At 39.5% G+C, this 1,846-nt stretch overlaps 1 protein-coding gene across 1 annotated transcript; it reads left to right on the top strand.

The window, feature by feature from the left end:
* LOC108375897 (uncharacterized) lies at nt 1–879 on the top strand (the record flags this gene model as incomplete). Its single annotated transcript, XM_017632047.1, has 1 exon — nt 1–879. A coding segment is annotated over one exon (540 nt), but the record flags the coding sequence as incomplete, so codon positions are not given.
* Between the last annotated feature and the right edge of the window lie 967 nt (nt 880–1,846).

Here is a 1,846-nt window from a genome sequence, read left to right as displayed (position 1 = left end):
CTGGGCACTGAAATTTTCGTATGCTCCTCTCTGGCCAACCTCTACGAAGGCACCGGCAAGGAGGGCGATTGGCGTCTCGTCTTCACCGGCATACCAGTCGTGCTGCATGATCGCGGCAGTGCTCGCGCACGCTCTATACCACGCGTCACAATTGTGCTGGCCGAACGTGGCTCCTCCTTTGCACTCTGGTCGGATCGCATCGATAATCTGTCAAATTATCGGGTCGCCGGTCCATCCTTTCACACGATGTGCCTGTCACAAAACCACCAACAGCTAATCGGATTTAGTTTCGATTCAACCGATTCGGCAAGAGAGCTGCACCATCACATAGAGAAACTGGTGAGTAATCCGGAGAATATAGCGCTCTCGTTGCCGGGCAAGAAGAAGCAGAAACAGAAGCGCGTGAAGCCAGCTCCGTTGCCGCCCAAATCGCAAATTTCGCAGCCATGTCAATTCCAGCACGTGACGAGTGTTACGAAGGACGACACCGATCGGTACTATAGCATGCAAGCGTTTGCGCCGTCGGTGAAGCATCGCTAAAGGCGGTGGGAGAGGGAAGTATGATGTAGTTGTAGGGGGGTGAAGGGTGCAATGTAGTAGCCATAATTATATACGTCTAAAATGTACGCGTAAGCTGTTTAGTAGATTTTTTAAGCGAAATGTAACGACGTCAATTCGTCAACTTAGTCATTAAGTTACATTTAAATAATCGACATTTTTTATTACTAAATATGAGCCAGCTGGGCCTAAATCGGCACGCGGTTTAGAGGAAGAATATTGCCGGAAAAATCAACATGACAAAAATTAAAAGCAGGGGCCAAAAAACCCCCATATTGAGTCGTTATTTTTGTTTAGAATAAATTTGATTGTTATTTTGTGAATTTAAGAATTTTATTTGGATTCTTATTTTTTCGATCATTTTCAATATGTAGTTATGATAAAATTTAATATTTTTCATCGGCCATCCTTTATAATCTATTCTTATGACCGTTTTGAATCCCCTATAATCTAACAAATGAATTTTTGCCGAAAAAATAAAATTCCAAGTTTCAAGGCTAAATTATATATATATATTTTTTAAAGAACATAACCCTTACGGTCCTGAATGAAATCGATTAAATGTGCATAGGTAAATATGTATGTACATAAGTAGCTAAACTGAATAAATTATTTGTATCGTTTATAAATACGAACATTTATTTCTATGCGCCTGCAAGCCAGAAAATTTGTTAAATTAAAAGAAGAAAAAATTATATATTTACATGCACGTGTAGGTATGTATGTATGTACATTAGACCGTACCACCTTACAACCTTGTAACAAACAAAGTTCACCATACATCCCTGAGTCCAAAGTATTTTTTCAAGTTAATTTGGATAAGACAAAATTCGACCAAACTAGGTGAAAAAAAATTTGGCTATACAACTTTTTTTTTTTTTAAATAGGAATAATCGGAATACTTTCTTAGCAAAAGTTTAATGAGTTTAGGTAAGCTTTAATTTAGTAATAATAATAGATTGGCGCTTAAACATATGTTAGTGTTTGGCCGAGCTTCTGCTCCGACTTGTGGCGTGCACCTTGATGTTGTCACACAAAGCGGAGAGGACCTACAGTTTTACGTCGACTCCGAACGGAATTTTATGAGAAGCTGTTTTCCATGGCAGAAAAACACTCGGATGCTTGCCATTGCCTGCCGAGGGACGACGACTGTTAAGAAAAAACCTTTTTTCTAAATATAAGCTTGAATTACCGACTCCATAAAAGGGTGGGTAAGAAGTGAGATCTGGTGGGTAGGTACTAGAACGGGGTACTTGAGGCCAATGAACTTTGGAATAGAACAATTTTT

This window comes from Rhagoletis zephyria, unplaced genomic scaffold, assembly GCF_001687245.7.
Source record: "Rhagoletis zephyria isolate East Lansing unplaced genomic scaffold, Rhagoletis_zephyria_1.1 Rzeph_scaffold_09588, whole genome shotgun sequence".
Lineage (NCBI taxonomy): Eukaryota > Metazoa > Arthropoda > Insecta > Diptera > Tephritidae > Rhagoletis > Rhagoletis zephyria.
This window is presented reverse-complemented; position numbering and strand designations above follow the sequence as displayed.